Raw genomic sequence first — 17,363 nt, 5'->3', positions numbered from 1 at the left:
ACAGCACACTTCTTTAATTATCTCTCATTAACAAACCTAATTGGTGCTTTCCATTGATTGGACTGCACGAGGCTGCTTTAATAAGAGAGACCTCATCTAAAGTAAAATAGCACGTCTGGGAGTTCGGGTTCCTGCAGAACTAGAACCAGCAGAGATGTATGAAGGAGAAGAAAGTGGATTTTTTAGCAAAAGCTGGAACAAAGCTACAGCTGGATGTTAGTTACACTGCATATTGTCCCCCCCCCCCCCCTCCTCCGCATCATTCATTCAGGCCAGTCGGCCCCTCCCCCTTCCCTCCTGCCATCAACATCTGTTTTCATATTCTGCCTCCCAACACCGACCTGAACTAATACTCATATTCATTCTAATACTAATACTAACGCCAAGTTGAGGATTTGAGCCAGGACCCTGAGCTGCATGCCAGCCGGTTGCTGCCTTCATTCCCACATGACCCAAAAGCCCGGCCACAGGAGACGAGGGATTAGCATGAACCAAACATCCTGCAGCCAGCGGCCTCTGTCGGGCCCCGGCAGCTCTGGTGCACAGGTTCCTGTCAGACAGGAGGCGTTGCTTTGTCTTTTGGGTCTCATTTAAATCACCTTTACCGCTGCGTGATGAACAACAGTTTGCAGGCAAATTCACATCAGTGGTGGTTTATTCCGTATTATCTCAGAAGAAGTCATAGTTTTAGATCTATTTTGCCGAACTGCAACCTATTTCAAAATTATTTTATATTTCCAGATCTTTAACTGTTATGTTCAAATTGTTTTTTTTCTAAATGCTTCTAGGATAGGAGAAATTATCAGATCTGTTTCGAAACAAGTTATGAAATGATGATCGTTAGCAACGATTTAGTATGAAAGCACAACAACATATCACAAAAACATGACCTAAGCTTTGTCCAGGTAACTCATAGTTGACTCTAATAAGCAAATAATAACAAAGTCAGGAAACAGATGATATGGATCTTAGAAGAGACAATCTTTTTTTCTAAAAAAACAAAAAATAAATAGTGTTATTCTTATCAATAGAAAAAGAATTGATAATCAATAATTTTCAAGCAAAAACATGACATTTTCAACAGTTGTTGCCTCTAAGTTGTGAGAATTTGATGCTTTTTAAAAACTTGTGAACGTGATAAATTAAATATTTTTTAGTTATGGGGACAAAAAAAACAATTTTATTTCATCACCTTCAGCTGTGGGGAATGTCGAATGGCATTTTTCACTATTTTCTGACCCCAAATTGTAGATAAAAATACATATTTTCGTCTCTAAAACAATTCATAAAATGAATAGTCATAGGTTGCAGCCTTTTGTGTGTGTGTGTGTATCAAAAATACATACTATATTAACTTATTTTGAAGTCATAGTTTTAGATCTATTTTGCGGAACTGCAACATATTTCAAAATTATTTTATATTTCCAGATCTTTAACCGTTATGTTCAAATTGTTTTTTTTCTAAATGCTTCTAGGATAGGAGAAATTATCAGATCTGTTTTGAAACAAGTTATGAAATGATGATCGTTAGCAACGATTTAGTGTGAAAGCACAATAACATATCACAAAAACATGACCTAAGCTTTGTCCAGGTAACTCATAGTTGACTCATAATTAAAGAAAATGCATTTAATCAAAATTAGCTTCATATTTTAATGTCAATAATTATCACTCAAAAATGAAAGCTATTTCAACAAGCTTTATATAATAGGCCAAAAATGTTTTATTATCTCAGAAGAACTTAACAGATCTGCTTTATTCGACTCATGTGTTCAAAGAAGATGTAAATTTTCATGCACTTGCATGTGTTCCCCTCTTGCAGCAGGAATGTATGCATGCTGTCATCGTGTCTGTTACCAGGGAAGGGATTCCTAACCAGTTTCTTAGCAACCTTCGGATACGTCCTAGCTTTCATGTGATTTTGCTAATGAGTCTCTGCTCATTCACCAGAGTGTAAAATATTGCATGAACATGCATAAACCCAAGCACCAACAAACCCCCTTCAGTTTACTTTGAATGTGCAGCTCACTCTCTAGTATCTTTATGAAGTTCTGTGCAAAATAAAACAAACAGGAGATCGGTGTTTCGTGATGATGTCATGCCAGAGCTGGAAGATAATTTCCATGATTATCCTGCTTAATGGCGGCTTGCACCATTTATGGTGAAAGCGGAGGCAGAAATTGAAGAGTTCAAACAACACAAGAGTAGGCCAGTAATTTCCAATGAATAAATGTGGAATTGAAAGGGGGATTCTGCTCTGGAGTGCTAATATGTTGTTTATGATGATGTAAATACGAGTAGATTATTGTTCTTGTCTCAAAACAAAAGGGCTGATGAATTCATCATGGTGTGCATTCAGTGTCAACACTTCTTCTGGATAGATGGGGGATAGATTTTGTGTAGATAAAATCCTTAAACGTGATGGTTTGGATTTTCATTTAAATGGGGTTATATGAGGTACTCATCCATAAGCAGATCTATGTACTGCTGTGGACAGGGGGCAGCAGCAAAATGTATTTTTTTCCGCCTAAAAAAATCAATATCAGTGTAAATGTGCGGTGTATTTAGAATATGTTTACTGCTTTATGCTGCCCCCAGAGAGCCCTGTTTGAGTTTTCGCAGAGAGAACTGAAGCGGTTATCAATGCTCTCGTCAAAGCCACCAGACTCCATTGACAGTAATTTCACCTTGCAAAAACCCTACTAATCTACCATTTCCTTGATCATTAATTCATGTGTCTTATTATGTAATTTTGGTGGTTTAAAGGGTTTTTTCTGATTCATCAAAGTTGCGCAACAACACAAACAAACCAGCCGATCAGGGTAGTGGTAGACCTCTTTTTGTCAAAAGAGTCTGGTGGCTTTGAAGAGAGAATAATGGCTGCAGTTTCCCAACAGAATGAGGTGTTTTACAGCTAAAGACACATAAGTACAACATACAACCCAATTTCAATGAATCCAAACTACACTGCAAAAAAAGAAAAGTTGGGTGAACTCAAAATTTCAAGGCAGCAAACTTCGATAAAATTTTATGTTGGACAACTAAACTGAATATTTTAAGTTTTGTTTTTGAGTTTGCTCAACTCTGAATTCAGATTTTTGTCAACTTATAATTTTACATTGTAATAACTTTTAATCCTTACTTCTGCTAACTTCTGCAATGTGCTGAATTGGCACGATTGTAACGCCGCTATGAAATGTCAGCTAATGTTGCGACCACAATTTTGAGTTAGCATTGATACGCTAATGGCTACTCTTGTAGCTGTAACAAGCAGCGCCGCTAGCATCAGTTAGCCGCTAGCATCAGTTAGCCGATTTCGCTAATGAATTTCACCGCTTTCCAGCATTTCACAAGAGTTATCAGAACTATTGTCCCTTGTTGTGAACCCCAACTTAAAGATATAAGTAACAACAACTCACCAACTTGTTTTTGAGCAGACAACTGGCTTCCTTTGTTGTGCTAACTTACATTATTGCCCTAAATGTCAATAATTTATATTTCCAAGTTTTACCAACTTAAATCACTTTTTTAGGCCAAAAAATACAAGTTGGCTTTTTTTCCAGTGTATCCCTTTAAATATATTTCTGGCTGGCTGGAAAAAGCTTCTCAGACAACATTTACACCATCACGGGTCACCACATCTTGATTCTTCAATGACAGGAAAATACTCCTGCCCTTTTAAAGCCAGGGATATAAACTATATCAATATGATTTGTGCATTTTTTCTTTTTTTTTTCTTTCAGTTTTCAGGGAGCCCTACACCGTGCGGGTGGCGGACCAGCGCTCGATGCGGGGCAACGTAGCTGTGTTCAAGTGCCTCATCCCCGCCGCCGTGCAGGAGTACGTCAGCGTTGTGTCCTGGGAGAGAGACACCGTTTCCATCGTACCAGGTAGGACATTACATGAGTGCATGTGGATTATCCTTGGGTGGGCAGGTTGTTTCATTTCACAGGATTTAGGTATGTCTTTATCTATGTGTGTGTGTGTGTGTGTGTGTGTGTGTTTGTGTGGCTGATGCACCGCTGTGCTCCATGTTTGACCGGACTCTTAACTCGTGTCTTCTGTCTGCTCAGTGTTCTGGATCACTGATCTGGTCCTCCTCCTCCTCCTCCTCCTCCTCCTCCTCCTTGTCTTTCCACAGACATTTCTGTCTCTGGATGTGATGAGATGTAAAAGCAGTGATAGCAGGTTTTTCTCCCCTTAACCCATTGAAGCCTGGAAAGCGTTTACGTCGTTTTGTAGTATTTGTATAAGCTCTCAAATACCTTTTTGAATTTCATCTCTATCTGCCACAGAGGCTGAAAAATCTATTATTTAGTAGAAGAGTTGACACTTTTTTTTCCAGAATTTTCCAGAATTTCCAGAAAATTAGAGGCTTATTTTAAAATCGCCCAGCGGTTTTTCAGGCCTCAATGGGTTAATGTTAAATCCGGCCTTTAATTGTGATTGACGCCACATTAGACAGACTCTGCTCCAAGTCGCACGACTATTCCGCAGTTTTTCTTCATCAGATCTATTCCTGTCCTCTCCCTGCTTGTCTTACAACCATGTCCTTGAAGAACAGGGCCACAATTAGAGACATAGGATGTCAATAGGACTGTGCCCCCACATTCATCTTCATTAACCTCATTTGTGTGTGAGTGTGTGTGCAAGAGAGAGAGAGAGAGAGATGTAGTAGTAGTGTTCAGTCATTTTGTCTGTTTTTTGTAAAATACCTTATGAGTGTTTTATTATGAGATTAAATGTTGTGTTTAAGATGTGCGTGATTATTTACTGCGTTTAAAATGCTCGCAATAACAACGTAGGAGAGAAGGATTAGAGGTATAGAAGAGAAAAATGAACCAAAGGAAGAGAAGCAAGGAGGGTAGTAGGGCAAGAACGGCCTCAGGTCCTGGCAGATGGCGTTTTATATTATATGTATGCAAAACACACAGACACTGTGTCACACATACACATGCACCAAGGTTGCAGTAGTTTATTTTCAAACATTTCAATGTGTCATTTTCAGTTTTTATACGTAGTTTTTTCGTGTTTTACTGTACTTTTGTATTGCATTTAGTCTTCAGTCGCCATCTTGGCACAAAATTACAACATTAAAGAAACAACAGATTTTGTTGGTATTACTGAAACTTTCCTGTAGTGCACTTTGTGTTACAACTCTGCTGTATCCATGCATTTTTTTTTGCATTTTTAGTATCTTTTCACGCAGCTTTCACGCTTTGATTTTGTCTTTAAAGGCATACTATGCAGGAGTTGTCGCTTACCGTTTGTAAACACAACATTCAAAGTCGGCCCCTCCTTCCCGGCTCAAGGAAAGTAAATCGCTGATTGACTCTTGTTTTGGAACAAGCTTTGTCCATTTGGCATTTTGCCTCGCCATATTTGTGTTTTTTTGGCAATGTGTCTGCTATTCGTAGCTCTGTGCCCAAAGGGTGACGCCAAGAAAGGTCTCAAACAGCAGAATGAAAAAAAAAATGAAAATACATGCAGAGGGCAGGTTTGTTTGTTTTTGTATGGGTTTATACTTTTTTTTTTAAAGAAAATCCTGCACACTACACCTTTTAATTTTGGCTAGATACACTAAAAAGAATCTATTTTCTTTCATATAATTTTCTCATCTTTTACTTTGAAAATTGCACATATTTTACATACTCAACAACCAATTATTTTTCTTCTTTGTTTTTCAAATCTTTCATTATTTCTCTATTCTGATTTGCAGTCTTCACTTTAACCCATAAGAACATGTTAAATCTTCTATTTTTTGTTACTAGGCTAAGTTTATACCCATTTAACAATTCTAATCCATTAATAGGGTGTCCTGTATTGGATTTAACTTGTTTTGACCATATTTCCTGAACAAATTAAAGTCACAATTTTGCTAAACAAAAAGACACATGGGTATTTGTATTTATTTATTATAGATTTATTATTATTATGCTACTTAAAAACAAATCTAAAAAATAATTTGTTGTTAAACAGAACTAATAATGTCACAATTTTGATAGATGTTGTGGAGATGCAGAGAAAAAGGCAAATTTGTGTCTATTTTTTATTTTATTTTAAAAAACGAAATATTATGAGCATAAATATTATAAACATAAATACTATAAGAGCCCAATGTAATGTTTATGTCACATCACAGATCTTTTACATTTAGGGACAGTGTTTTTGAAAACACATCAGAAATGGTGGTATATCCCCCATAACTTTCCTTTAAGGATAACTGGGTCTGGGTTCTTATGGGTTAAAATCAAGAAATCAAGATTCTTCACCTTTCCTCTGCAGTCATTCCTTACATCACATTGACTTCCTCTGTTTCTAAACATATACAGATGATTTGGTTTGGATGTGTCACTCCTCTGTGTGTGTGTGAATGTATTTTTATGTATGGGGTGTTGCTGTGTATACTGTCATGAGGCTGCTGTGTGTAATTAGGGGTATATAGGTCAGTTGATGAGCAGTGAGTGTGAGGATCAGATGTTGAACATGATGAGCTGCTCACTGAACTTTCCTTTCCCCGCGACATCGACGCACACAAACATAACAAGCGCTCGCAGTGTGGTCGTGTTCAACCTTGACCTCGACCTCGGCGCTAATCAACACAGTGACCTCATCATCCTTACAGCCAATCAGTGCGGTCACCTCTAAAACACAGCACATCTGCAGAACGATTCACAAATTCACAATCTGAATATTGTTGGTGCACTCTCACATGTACAGTACAGGCCAAAAGAATTTAATTGAAAATGATGCAGTTTAATGTCTCAGTGTACTCTGAAATGAATGCACATTTGCAACATTTAAAATTCTTTATTGAGCATGATAGTGTTTTGAAAGTAAAAAAAAGATTCAAAATCACATTTTATGTTGGACTAAAGGACTAAAAAAAGACACAAAATGACAAAAAAAGACACCAAAAGACACAAAATGACTAAAAAAGACACAAAATGACCAAAAAAAGACACAAAATGACTTACAAAGACATGAAAATAATTAAAAAATTGACAAAATAGCCCAAGACTCCATAGAGTTAAGTTGTTAACCCATTTCTTGTTCCCTGAAAAAGGCCTACTTGTATAATTCTGAAATGTACATTATTTTTCAGTTTTGGTTAAGCTTACCATTTTTTATTTACCTCTGGCAGTTCACCACTTACCTTTGTACCCTTTCAAGCTGTTCATTTGACTTGAACTGCTTGAATTTTAATAAAAAACTGGAAAAATTGGGGTGTTCTAAAACTTTTGACCGGTAGTGTACTTAACAAAAAAGTGTGAAATAACTGAAAACATGTCTTATATTCTAGTAAGCAAAGGGTGGTTACTTTGAGGAATCTAAAATACAAGACATGTTTTCAGTTATTTCACACTTTTTTGTTAAGTACATAATTCCATATGTGTTCATTCATAGTTTTGATGCCTTCAGTGAGAATCTACAATGTAAATAGTCATGAAAATAAAGAAAAACGCATTGAATGAGAAGGTGTGTGTCCAAACTTTTGGCCTGTACTGTATGAAAACATGCACACATAAAGTGAATATCCATAAGGAATAGATAAATAACATATGGGTGATTCTCATGAACATGGTGCTAGCAAACATCCAAGAGCATTAAATACATATTTTCTTTGACCCTCTATAACATATATAATCTAATGGCACTGTTTGATATGAATTTATAACCTATTTGAAAAAATTTAATGTATTTTCTGACATTTTTAGAGACACTGTGAGCAACAAAATTCATTACCGTAGCACATTTTTAAAGATTAGAAATTAGAAATAAAAAAAATAAAAAAAAAGGATTTTATTAAAATATATATGTTATATATAAATTCAAACAATTCTGTCATTACCGTAACATTCAAACAATTTTCATTCAGATTTTGTTCTGTATACATCGTTAAAATCCATTATATTGATTTTATTCTGTTAAGTTATACATTTTTAAACGAATGTATATTTATTTTTTATAAAGTTCATTAAGTATTTATTGTATATAAGTGTGGGGAAAACATGACATTTTTATCTGAAAGGATTACAGTAATGAATTTGTGAATCAAAAATATGTTTGAAAATATTATTTTAGCACAAAACAATGAATTGTGCCTCATTATGGCTATATTGTTCATTCATATAAAAGTGAAATATATTTAGTTTAATAAAGTATGTCCTTATAATCTTCACAGAAAGAACTTAGACTGGCTTCATGATAAACAATGAGAAGCGTTATTGATGCTGATATCCATCTCTCTAAATTTACTCTAATATTACCGGTCAAACTCTCGTTCTATCTCTCTCTCCCACCTACTTGGCCAGCAAAGGAGTGTCTGGTTAGGTCTAATGAAGATGTGAGAATTAAAATTGATTTTGTGACTGAGGGCTCTCTGCATGAGACTGAGTGGGTGGTTGCCTGTCGGGCCTGTCACTATTTCTTTGCTTAAGAAACACAGAGGGAGGAGTTGCAGTTGATTTCGAGTGAGTAAATCCATATGTGTTATGGTTGTGCATGAGTTCAAATGATTCATTTCATATATATCCATTTGTGGCAGCATACACTGGGCAGAAAGCAGGGAAACATCATATATTCTATAAAAGAAGCTGATATAATTACCGGTGCATCACTTATTGGTTTGTATGTATTGTTGGACTATAGTTTTCTGCAGTTTTGTTAGATTATGGTTAAAGTGTTTTAACCTACCGGTAATAAGATTAGGGAAAAAGTGAAGAGTTAATAGTTAGAAAAAAAATCGTATCGTTTCTTTACCAACTGTGAGTCTCAGATTTAATAATTTTCAATACATAGGTATTGTTTATTGATTTGTACACTTAAATTGACTTCTTTTAGATTTGATACATTTAAGTCATCTACAACATTTGTGCCTCCACAGACCTGAAGCTGAATCCCACCGCTCTTCCTTCCTGTGTGCATTCCCCACCATCTGAATTCAAAGTGGGACGACAAAAGTGACTTTGAATTGGAATTAACCCATTGACGCCTAAAACGCCTGTAAAACCTCTGGGCTATTTTAAAATAAGCCCCTAAAACCTGAAGTTTTTCTGGAAATTCAACAGAAGTGTCAACTCTTCTACTAAATAATAGATTTTTCAGCCTCTGTAGCAGATAGAAATGAAATTCAAAAAGTATTTGAGAGCTTATTCAAATACAACAAAACGACATATCCGCTTTCCAGGCTTCAATGGGTTAAAAAGAAAAAAAGCATCTAAATTCATGTCGTCCCCGTACCTGTGCCTTTGCACGGAGGAATGATTATGTGCTGACGCTGATCAGCAGCACGATCACATACCGGCCTGAAGGTTGAGTTGATGACATAACACAACGCAGCCGTGACCTCTGAACCCCAGCAGGTTCCATTTTGTCAAACACACGTTTCCCATCTGGAGTTGCGCATGCACATTTATGTGTGTGTGTGTGTTTGTGTGCGCGTGTGTGTGTGTGTGTCCCCTTGCATGCCCCACTTTCCTGTCCAGCCAGGACAGTGAGGGGGTTTATGAGGGGAGGGGTGCAGGCAGACTGACCTATTTCCTTCTCACTTCCTTGTCCCATGCCATCCCTGTAGTTAAGCTTTGTGTGTGTGTTTGTGTGTGTGTTTGTGTGCGTGCATGTGTGTGACCCTCATGAGACAATGGAGGCCTGCTAGTCTGAGCAGTGATCTGAAGGAGGAGAGCTGGAGCGCAGACAGAGAGATGGAGGGTTTGTGGACGGGAATAAAAAAAACAACAGTGGGACACAGAGAGGCTTCAGCCTGCAGATCGAGGCCGTCAGTCTAACCAGCAGAAAGCTAATGAGTGGCTCCGATGAATAGAGACTGGACCAGCAGATGGCTGCGGCCACATGGTGGTCCACAGAAGATGCCCAACCATGCTCTATCTCATCCACCTGCCACACAGTTTGGCCTTGTTTATGTATTTTCACAGTAATTTGATGCACGTGCCCATAAAACCCAGAGCTGAAAAGCAATGACAGAAAAGGGAAAAATACAATTTATGGATGAGATTAGAATAAACAAGATTAGAAAACACATCAACACTTCACCCACTCATCCTCAAATACTCAGTGTACTGTTTTTGTACTCTTTTCATGCTCTTTTTCTCTCGTTATCTCTCCAAACTTCCACTCCATCTTCTTCTTCTCCCTTTAGGTCAGATTGTACAAGACACAGATGTGTTGTGCATGCATGTAGACTAGGGCTGGGCGATATGGCCCTAAAAGAATATCACGATATTTCAGGCTATTTTTGCGATAACGATATTCTTGACGATATTACCAAATACTTAAAAATATATAGAAAGTATGATTCTTTTACGTCTGTATAAATAAATAAATAAAAATCTAATATGTAGTGTGAAGAGCAAATCTCAACAGTTGCCAAATACAAAAAAATGTACTCTTGAGTATGAGCAAATAATAAAAAATAACCATTTAGGGCTTCCGGGGGCATATTTTAATGACATTATGTAAAGGAGAATAAAGGTTCTTGTATGTTTTATTTAAGGCATCTTATTTTGATAGTCTTCTTGTAAGTTCTGTGGTGGATTCTGTTAACACACTGTGCTCTTATTTTGAAAGCTGCATGTGTTTAGCGGCAGAGAGTACGTAGCTTTTTGTGATTAAAACAACAAGTAGGAATGTTGCCAATATCATGATATGCATTTTTTTTTAACCATAAAAAAATATACAGATATTATCGTGAACGATACGATATCGCACAGCCCTAACGTAGACCATTAACAGACAATGTTTGTGCTGCACATTTCCAGGAAATTGTGGGAGGGACCAGGGTCCAGTCTAGTCCCAGTTGTGTTAAAGTCAGGTGGATTTAACCTGCGCTGAACCTGTCAGTGTGTAAATGCTGAGTCATCAGGCCTTAATGTGAACTTGGATCCTAATGGGTGTCACCGGGTGGCGAGGTCACTTACAGGCTACATTACAGATCAATCCTCTGCCCCTGGGGTCCCTGCTGGAAGTCAAACGGGTTCAACAGAGTCACAACACATGCACACACACACACACACACACACACACACACACACACAAGCACATGCACAAGGGTTAATTGGGACCACTTGGAAAATAAAGTTGAATTTATCAATTTGTAGAATAAGTAAGTTATAGTTACTAAACTAAACTGATCAGTTGTAGTGATTTGAGCTTGAGGATGATTGAGTGGTGCTTCATCTCTTAATGTTTGGCTCAGATTATCATAACTAGGGTTACACAACTTCCCATTATCGAGCATTATTTGCATTAAAATAATCAGACATTTTTGAAAACATTCGGTAAGATTATGAAGATTGTAATGTAGAAATCGCCGGCAGAGACACCAAGAAACAGAGAATAATCTCTGTTGAGTGTGAATACAGGTATATACAAACAGGGGGGAAATCATGCGTTTTTTGAACATTATTTAAACATGTTCTAGAAGAACCTCAAAATATAAAGTGAACTTGAGCTTTAAAGTCACAGTCCGTCGTCATCTACAGTACAGGCCAAAAGTTTGGACACACCTTCTCATTCAATGCGTTTTTCTTTATTTTCATGACTATTTACATTGTAGATTCTCACTGAAGGCATCAAAACTATGAATGAACACATATGGAATTATGTACTTAACAAAAAAGTGTGAAATATCTGAAAACATGTCTTGTATTTTAGATTCCTCAAAGTAGCCACCCTTTGTTTACTAGAATATAAGACATGTTTTCAGTTATTTCACACTTTTTTGTTAAGTACATAATTCCACATGTGTTCATTAATAGTTTTGATGAATTTACAATGTCAATAGTCATGAAAATAAAGGAAACGCATTGAATGAGAAGGTGTGTCCAAACTTTTGGCCTGTACTGTACCTTGACCATCATAGTTTAAGGGGGATTACCACCATAAAAAGCCCCAATATTTATCAATCACTTGTGGGCCTTTACAGATGAAATACATACAATGTATAGTTATATAATGATATCATATAATGATGAAGTATAAAATACATTTAGGTGTTCTTGATAAGCGCAAAATGCTTATATATTGATATGTATACGTGCTCTCTCTGAATATGTGCCCAATGTTCTAAACACATGCACATAATGCTGCTTTTCCTTTTCAGTAATTAAAAAGTTAGTGTCATAAGGCTGCGCACAGGTGCAGCGAGGAGAGAGGTGGCGAAGGCGGAGGGACCTCATGGAGAGCAGCGCTGTGTTAGGACACCATGTCTGTTTGTAAATCTGTGCTTTTGCACTCAGAGCAGGAATACATTAATAGATACACTAGTCTGGGACACAGCAGACTCTTGTAAACACCGGTCTGACACACACACACACACACACACACACACTCACTTCTCCAAAGTACAAATGTACAAGCCTGAGACACACACACACACACACACACACACACTCAGATATAACACAATAAAGCCATTTTCAGGTTTTGCATGAAGCTGCCTGAATACGGAGCTCTCATTAAACATTAACTCAGGATGCATTAAGGCTCTGCTCTGCTGTGTGACGCCTGTCCTGTTGTTGCCGGCTGCAGCAGGACGTGGTGTGACAGACAGAGGAGGACAGGGAGCACGTGGCGTCCCCAGGGCTCATTGAACACAACCCCATCGACTGCTGCCCTCTGCCACCCCCCCCACCCACCACCACCCTCCAGTCTCACAGCCCCTCCCTCCCTCACCTCTCCCTCCTTTTGCTGCTGCCTCTGTCCCACATGGCACCCAGCATGGCCGTGGGGCTTAGCGGGGGGACATTAAAGACTAAATCATGCAGCTGAAAGTGCCGCCGTTATGTGCATACACATGCAAACATACGGTTGTATGTTAACAACAAAACCTCACAAAGAAGCGACGTGTATGTTAGTGTGGCTCCTTCTAGTTTTCTTATTTTATTTTATTTTATTTTTTATTAATTTAGACAAAACACAACACAAATCACCAATGAACAAACAGAGAAAAACAAGAACAAAACAAAAAACACAACAACAACAAAATCACAAAACCAACCCAAATAAATAAATAAAACCACAATAATAAACAAGAACCTTAAAGGAACACTCCACCTTTTTTTCATATTAAAACATGTTACTTCACTCCTGACGGAAGTGAGAGGGAGCGGAAGTGATGATATTACTGCGCCGAGTCAAAGTGCTCCCAAGTGCTATTCCGCCATACATTATAGTTATCCTTTTTATACGCTTCGAAAAGCGCCACGTTTTATTTTGTGTCGCCATACTTGGTCGTTTAACTACTCGTGTAGCTGTATTTAAATAGGGAAAACGTGGAGGAGTTTGGTCGCTTCTAACTGTCCATCTGTTTGGATCCTAATGAATGAACTGGGCTAAGCTAAGTGCTAGCCAAGTGGCGCCGCGCGCCAGGGCGATTGAGTGCACGCATTGAGACGCAAGAGGTCTGTATCAACTCGTCTTACTTGACCGAATAACATGTTTTAATATGAAAAAACGGTGGAGTGTTCCTTTAACACCAAAACCTCACCATGAAGCGACGTGTATGTTAGTGTGGCTCCGTCTAGTTTTTTTTATTTATTTATTTTTTAATTTAGACAAAACACAACACAAATCACCAATGAACAAACAGAGAAAAACAAGAACAAAACAAAAAACACAACAACAACAAAATCACAAAACCATCCTAAATAAATAAATAAAACCACAATAATAAACAAGAACCTTAACACATCAAAACTAAGACAAGACACAAACATACATCAAACATAATTACCACATAAAACACACAGTATATCAGTAAACTTGATAACCTAAGAGAAAATAAAAAAGGGTCAAGTTAAATGCCAGCCTTCCACTTCAATAAATCTTTCCCACCTTTCCAAATACCGTCCAGCATCACCATTCCTATTAGCAATATAACCTTCCAAAACAAGCTCCGTCTAGTTTTACTTAAAACACACACTTCAATTATGGAATGTGAGGATGTGGTTGACGCGTGTCTTAAGCCGAAAAAATACCACAGTTTCTTTCTTATGGTTTATTGAAAACCTTCCGTTTGAGCATTACAAACAATAAACTGCAGCAATCCAAAAATAATGATAATTATGAGCACGGTCAAAAACTAGTGTGCTCTCCTCGTCTCCATAATCTTAATTAACCCAAGCCTGGAAAGCGGATACGTCGTTTTGTAGTATTTGTATAAGCTCTCAAATACCTTTTTGAATTTCATTTCTATCTGCTACAGAGGCTGAAAAATCTTTTATTTAGTAGAAGAGTTGACACTTTTTTCCCCAGAATTTCCAGAAAATTAGAGGTTTATTTTAAAATCGCCCAGCGATTTTTCAGGCCTCAATGGGTTAAAGCAAAGTAAGCAATTATGACGTTACACACATCTCAGCCAATAAGAAGAGTCCAATTCCTACAAACCAATAGGCATTCCTACAACCTCAATAAAGAACTATAAACTTAAGAAATACAAATCTGAATTATTTATCAGCTTCTCTACAATGTACAAAATGGTTCTAACAGTGTAAATGTATTAACCTCTCAAATCCAGGTTGGAATGCAACTAAAACAGCGCTTGTTTTTGCACTTTTATCACCTCTGTTTCTTCTTCTTCTTTCACTTTCTCTGGATTTTTTTGCCCCTGTCACATTTGCCCCTGTGTGCTGAGAGCAAACTGGGAGCTGGGCAGGAACAGATGGGGTGCTGGCAGCCATCTTTTACTCAGTTAGGTTGAGTAGGCATGTGGGTGGGTGTGTGAATTAGCACAAACAAGTGTGTGTGTGCAAGCGTGTGTGTGTGTGTGTGTAAGGGGCACAATAGGCATAATTATCTCTGCTTGAGAGGCCCAGTTTGGGGAGGGGGGGGGTGTAGGCTGGCGTGGAGAGGCGGAGTTCAACAATGGCTCAACCACGGGGCTTTGTGTGTACAGAGCAGAGGGCTGACAAGTGTCGGCTATTATTGACTATTTACACACTACTACACACGCCTGCTCACGTGCACATAACACAGAAACGTACACACTCTATCGCCGCCGCTGTCGCCTCCTCTCCCCGGCCTTTTTTCTCTTTGTGTCTCCATCAAACACACACACACACACACACACGCATGCAGTATGAGCATGTTTACAGTGCATCAGTGTATCAGTGTCAATCAGTGTAAGAGGGAGCGATGGGGAAGTCCCCGCAAGCACCATCACTCTGACGGAAATCTGGCCACTATCTCACCCTTCAAGCCAGGAAGTGTGAGGATGTATAAACTGAGAGAGGAGGAGAGAGAGAGAGAGAGAGAGAGCGTTGCGGGAAGTGTGGTTTGGATTCACAAAATGATAATTACAGTTTGCTAAAACGGGGCTCTTATTTTTCAGCTTTTGTAAAATTTATAGAGTAAGTAAGTAAAATTTATTTATAGAGCACTTTTCATAGATACCATCACAAAGTGCTTTACAACAGGGATACAATCAGTGATGGAAAAAGTATTCAGATCCCTTACTTAAGTAAAAGTACTAATACCACAATGTGAAATTACTCCAGTACAAGTAAAAGTCCTGCATTCAAAACTTACTTTAGTAAAAGTACAAAAGTATCAACATCGAAATGTACTTAAAGTATCAAAAGTAAAAGTACTCGTCATGCAGAATGGACCCACTCAGACTGTTTCATATATTCTAAATATATGATTAGATTATTTGTATTGATGCATTTATGTAAGCAGCATTTTAAATACCCCAAGATCGGACTCATTTTAACTACTTAATATACTGTTATGAGATTTAATTTAAAAAAAACCTCTGGCTTATCACTTTACATTTATCACGATTTTCATGTGAAAAGTAGCTAAAGCTGACAGCTAAATGTAGTGGAGTAAAAAGTACAATATTTACCTTAAAATGTAGTGAAGTAGAAGTATAGAGTTACATAAAATCGAAATACTCAAGTAAAGTACAAGCACCTCAAAATTTGACTTAAGTACAGTACTTGAGTAAATGTACTTAGTTACATTTCACCACTGGATACAATGCAGTAAAATATAGAGTATATAGAGTTATTTTTCAGCTTTTGCCATTATTTCTATTGGTTATGATAACATGGCACTTGCTGAGATGTTGGAACACAACAATCTGAAACAAACCTGAGCTGTAATCAACGAAAAGCAAAGAACATATTTTATTGGGTAAGTTTTTACTTACACCAAACTTTTCCTTGTTTCTTTTCCTCAGAAAGCACTTTGTAACTTTGTAACTTATCCTCAAGAACGCCTCGTATAAGATCTTACAAAAACAGAAGCACAACAGATCACATGACATCTTCCGAAATATGCCCACGCCATGAAATAAAACTACTAGTAAAGACAAGAAACCGGGGATTAGAGTAACTATTTCTGTAAGTAACTACTGGATCCAGATATGTTCATGGCTTAGATGGTGACCTAGAACGTGACATATCTATTTTCGGGTAAAGTTAATTTGCAGGTTAAAATAACAACTTTAAGTTTTTAGTTTCAAATAGAAAAACAAACCTATTGGGTCAAAGTCCAGTGATTGTTTTATCTATTAACCAGCCTCCTGCTCGCTCTAAACAGACTTCCTTGGTCTCTGAACTTCTATACTATAAACAGTGCATTACTTTTCATTGGTACAAGCCGATTCCAAAATAAGTCGGAATTCTGTACAAAAGAAGAGAATGCAGTGATTTGCAAATCATTTCCAACCTGCATTCAAACTAAAAAAAATGTTTTTGTATATATAAATATATATATATATATATATATATACAGTACAGGTCAAAAGTTTGGACACACCTTCTCATTCAATGCATTTCCTTTAATTTCATGACTATTTACATTGTAGATTCATCAAAACTATTAATGAACACATGTGGAATTATGTACTTAACAAAAAAGTGTGAAATAACTGAAAACATGTCTTATATTCTAGTAAGCAAAGGGTGGTTACTTTGAGGAATCTAAGATACAAGACATGTTTTCAGTTATTTCACACTTTTTTTGTTAAGTACATAATTCCACATGTGTTCATTAATAGTTTTGATGCCTTCAGTGAGAATCTACAATGTAAATAGTCATGAAAATAAAGAAAAACGCATTGAATGAGAAGGTGTGTGTCCAAACTTTTGGCCTGTACTGTATATATATATACTTATTTAAATGTATGTTTTTACACAATGTCCCAACTACAAACATCAAATGAAATCAGCCTGAACTTGAAAAGTGTGATTATGCATTTGCTTTAATTTTTCAAGCGACATGATTATTTATCTTCAAATAGATTTCAGGTCACATTGTTTTGTCGTGTCTGAGAAATTGCACTTTATTATCATTGGTATTCTTCTTTTTTTTTTTTTTTTTTAGTTTTACCAGATGTG

The 17,363-nt window shown here is 37.2% G+C and overlaps 1 protein-coding gene across 3 annotated transcripts in view; it reads left to right on the top strand.

Annotated features, from left to right (window-relative positions):
- The window catches only part of LOC131986736 (cell adhesion molecule DSCAML1-like), a 100,796-nt gene that overhangs the window by 13,817 nt on the left and 69,616 nt on the right, over positions 1–17,363 (top strand). For all 3 annotated transcript variants that reach the window (XM_059351839.1, XM_059351840.1, XM_059351838.1), the window contains one exon: positions 3,744–3,890. In XM_059351839.1, the coding sequence (XP_059207822.1) occupies positions 3,744–3,890 (147 nt within the window). The remainder of the gene's footprint in view (positions 1–3,743; positions 3,891–17,363) is intronic.

The sequence above is a fragment of the Centropristis striata genome, chromosome 15 (assembly GCF_030273125.1).
Source record: "Centropristis striata isolate RG_2023a ecotype Rhode Island chromosome 15, C.striata_1.0, whole genome shotgun sequence".
Lineage (NCBI taxonomy): Eukaryota > Metazoa > Chordata > Actinopteri > Perciformes > Serranidae > Centropristis > Centropristis striata.
Note: the sequence above shows the minus strand (reverse complement) of the source record. Positions and strands in the feature narration are given on the sequence as shown.